Source organism: Contarinia nasturtii, unplaced genomic scaffold, assembly GCF_009176525.2.
Source record: "Contarinia nasturtii isolate CC-2019 unplaced genomic scaffold, AAFC_CNas_1.1 Cnas_scaffold_606, whole genome shotgun sequence".
Classification (NCBI taxonomy): domain Eukaryota; kingdom Metazoa; phylum Arthropoda; class Insecta; order Diptera; family Cecidomyiidae; genus Contarinia; species Contarinia nasturtii.
Genome location: NW_022197957.1, coordinates 1 through 2,855, shown reverse-complemented (window position 1 = coordinate 2,855; position 2,855 = coordinate 1). Strand labels below are relative to the sequence as shown.

Here is a 2,855-nt window from a genome sequence, read left to right as displayed (position 1 = left end):
TAGGTTTGCATTTGAACAGATCTACGACAAAGTTAATCTTACGTTTCTTAAACGATTGTTAATGACATCGTCAAGGGTGTTTGGAGATTCGTTTGAATTACTCGAATTGCTTGATGATGCGCGAAACATGTCGATCACATCTTTTGGAATACCGTAGTTATTGCGTTTATTCGGCTGAATACCACAATCGGCACTAAGATATCGAAATTCCGGATCTTCTTCTTCGTCATCATTTGAACTTATCTAAAATATCGTTAAGTTTCGTTGATTATTACACTTTAATCACAATATATTCATTGAATATACCTCGCTATCAACTAGCAAATCACTCCATTCGAAAGCCAATGACTCTGTATATTTTTCATTAAATGGAGAAAAATCCAACAGGAAAACGCGATCTTTGGCATCACGAACTACATCAAATACATCTGCAATACAAAATACAAAAAAAAAAAAAGTTTCATCAGTCTAGCTCGTCATGTTTCATGTGAAAATCCAAAAATAAATGAAATAAATATATGGATGGCACTCACAATCATAAAGTGGAAACTTTGGTTTGATATGTTCTTTGAAAGTACTGACAATATCATTGACGATATTAACGCGTTGTGTGCAAATATATTCATGATACTGTGGCCAATCTCTTGGCGAAATGCCAATCAGTCGTTTGTTCTGCACAAAACAGCGAAACTCAGTGCCCGGATGAATGTCGTGCCATTTTTTGAATATCAAATATTGGCTATTTTCCATGGATTGATTTATGCTGCTGTCACTGCTGTCAGTGTCAGTGCTACTACAAGCCTCGGCCAATGGTTCCAAATCGAAAATTGGTAAATTGTGACATGACAAATCCTCCTTGCAAATGCCAGACGCTTTCAACAATTGATAAACATCGATGATATCTTTGCAGCACATTGTCTGGCCCGCGGTTATCCAAAATGCATCTTTCGGGCTATTCCAATTGGTTTTCACGAATACCGATCCGTCAAGTCGTGACAATGCATTTGCTAGTGTTTCACTAAATTCTGGAAATTGCGGTTGCTGAAATATAATATAATGTTATCTATGTGTCATATGCTTCTATTTTGATCATTCAATTTACTTACTATTACATCGTCGTCATCGTCTTCATTGTCAGCTGCTGTGGCTGCAGTGTCTGGTCCAAATGCATTCTCATTATCATCATCATTACTGTAGCATTCTTTTGGTAATATAATTATTTCATCGAGCAAATACTGTACGATTTCTTTTGGCAATGGAATGCATATCGATTCGAATGTAATTTTTCGAAATTTTTTATACCAATTTGTATAAGCGCACGCCCGTAAATCGACACATTCTTTGATCTCTTGATTTGTTATCTGCATTACAATTTTCCAATTGAATTTCGATTTCAAAAACAACGACTGTAAAATATTCTTGTTGTTATATTCACTTCTGTCGCAAATCGCATGTTGCGTTCAACGCTTTGACAGTTGACAGTTTAACACTATGTGTGCCACGAACAACGTCCTCTATTGGACGATTTTCAGTATCAACTCTGTTTAAAACATTCAATTGGATTGCTTTTTTGAATTTTGTTCTCATTTTTCTGAATTTGGAATGACGAATTTGGAATTGTTTGTAATTTGAACAAATTGTGAGTGTTTTACATATGAAACAGTCAAAAGAATTTCCAAAAATTGACCTCTAAATGCGCAAGATGGCTGTTTCTCTACTTTATTCGTATTTCGATGTTTTGAAGAAAATGAATTTGGCGAAAATGATCAACAACAATATTTTAGCTAGGAGAAGGATAGATATAATCAATGAAGGTAATTGTGTAAGTATAAAAAAACATTTCGTAAATTGTAAAATTCCAAATTTTTATTTGCGTATTTCGAAAAAATGCATTTCAATGTCTCATGTTCCTTTTGAAAATTATATTTTAATATCAATTGCATTGATGATGATTTGACAGTTATGAAACCGATCATATTTATTGTTCATTCACTGGTTTCAAATATGTTTCTCGAATTGCCATGAATGTAACGTTGATTTTGTGCTCAGCTAATTCGCCCACGAAAGAAACTTCAAACTCAGTTTTATTTTTTACTCCGAACAAATCTAATGTGTCGGTAAACAATTTAGGTTTGACTTTCTCATGACAGTCTGGAATTGAATTAAAATAAATTTATTGATTGACTTTTTAAAAAAGGGGATTTTTTTTTCACTTAACCCCCAGACTGTTATATTTACCTGTTTTTCTTTCTGATGGGAAATTAACTTTCCTATTTCCATTTTGGTTTTTCATATTGGTATAATTTATTTGTAGGTAATAATCGAAATCTGAAACCCTTCCCCTGAGAGCAGATCTGAAGTGCAATAGGTTCAATATATCGGTAACATCTTTGATTTGCCCAAAGAAATAATTATTCACACTGCATTTGAAACCTGACTGTTCGTTTGCTAAAAAATAAAAAATAAATTAGTGCTATTTTTTTACGTTGTATTTTAATTTTTTGGATATGCAATTATATTTTTTTTACCCAAAAGTTCATTTTCAATATAGCACTGGTTCTGTAATTTCATTGAAATTGATATTTCGCATTGATACTGATTATGTAAGCTCTTGTGTTTCAAGCTAAAATCGGTTGTGTATCTTGGGACAAAAGTCGTCATAAAATATTTTAATGACTGATACATAATTTTTGCTTGGAGTATCTGTAACAAGACATAAATATTCAAATTACTCATATAATTTTTTACGAATTAAATAGTGTGTAACACCTAATTAAATAGAGCACAATATAATAGAGATAACTTTCACTCGGATGCTGCGTATGCTGGACATAACAATGGTCTCATTGTTTGAA

At 32.7% G+C, this 2,855-nt stretch overlaps 1 protein-coding gene and 1 long non-coding RNA gene across 2 annotated transcripts; both read right to left on the bottom strand.

The window, feature by feature from the left end:
- Nucleotides 1–42: 42 nt before the first annotated feature.
- Nucleotides 43–1,454, bottom strand: LOC116340001 (cell division cycle protein 123 homolog; the record flags this gene model as incomplete). The annotated part of the gene is made up of 4 exons (XM_031766115.1): nt 1,107–1,454; nt 534–1,041; nt 307–428; nt 43–243 (listed from the first exon to the last, which is right to left on the bottom strand). Coding segments are annotated over exons 1-4 (1,092 nt in total), but the record flags the coding sequence as incomplete, so codon positions are not given.
- Nucleotides 1,455–2,034: 580 nt separating this feature from the next.
- LOC116340002 lies at nt 2,035–2,668 on the bottom strand. Its single transcript, XR_004201049.1, has 3 exons — nt 2,529–2,668; nt 2,239–2,448; nt 2,035–2,151 (listed from the first exon to the last, which is right to left on the bottom strand). It is a non-coding gene; the product is annotated as an uncharacterized LOC116340002 (long non-coding RNA).
- Nucleotides 2,669–2,855: the final 187 nt, after the last annotated feature.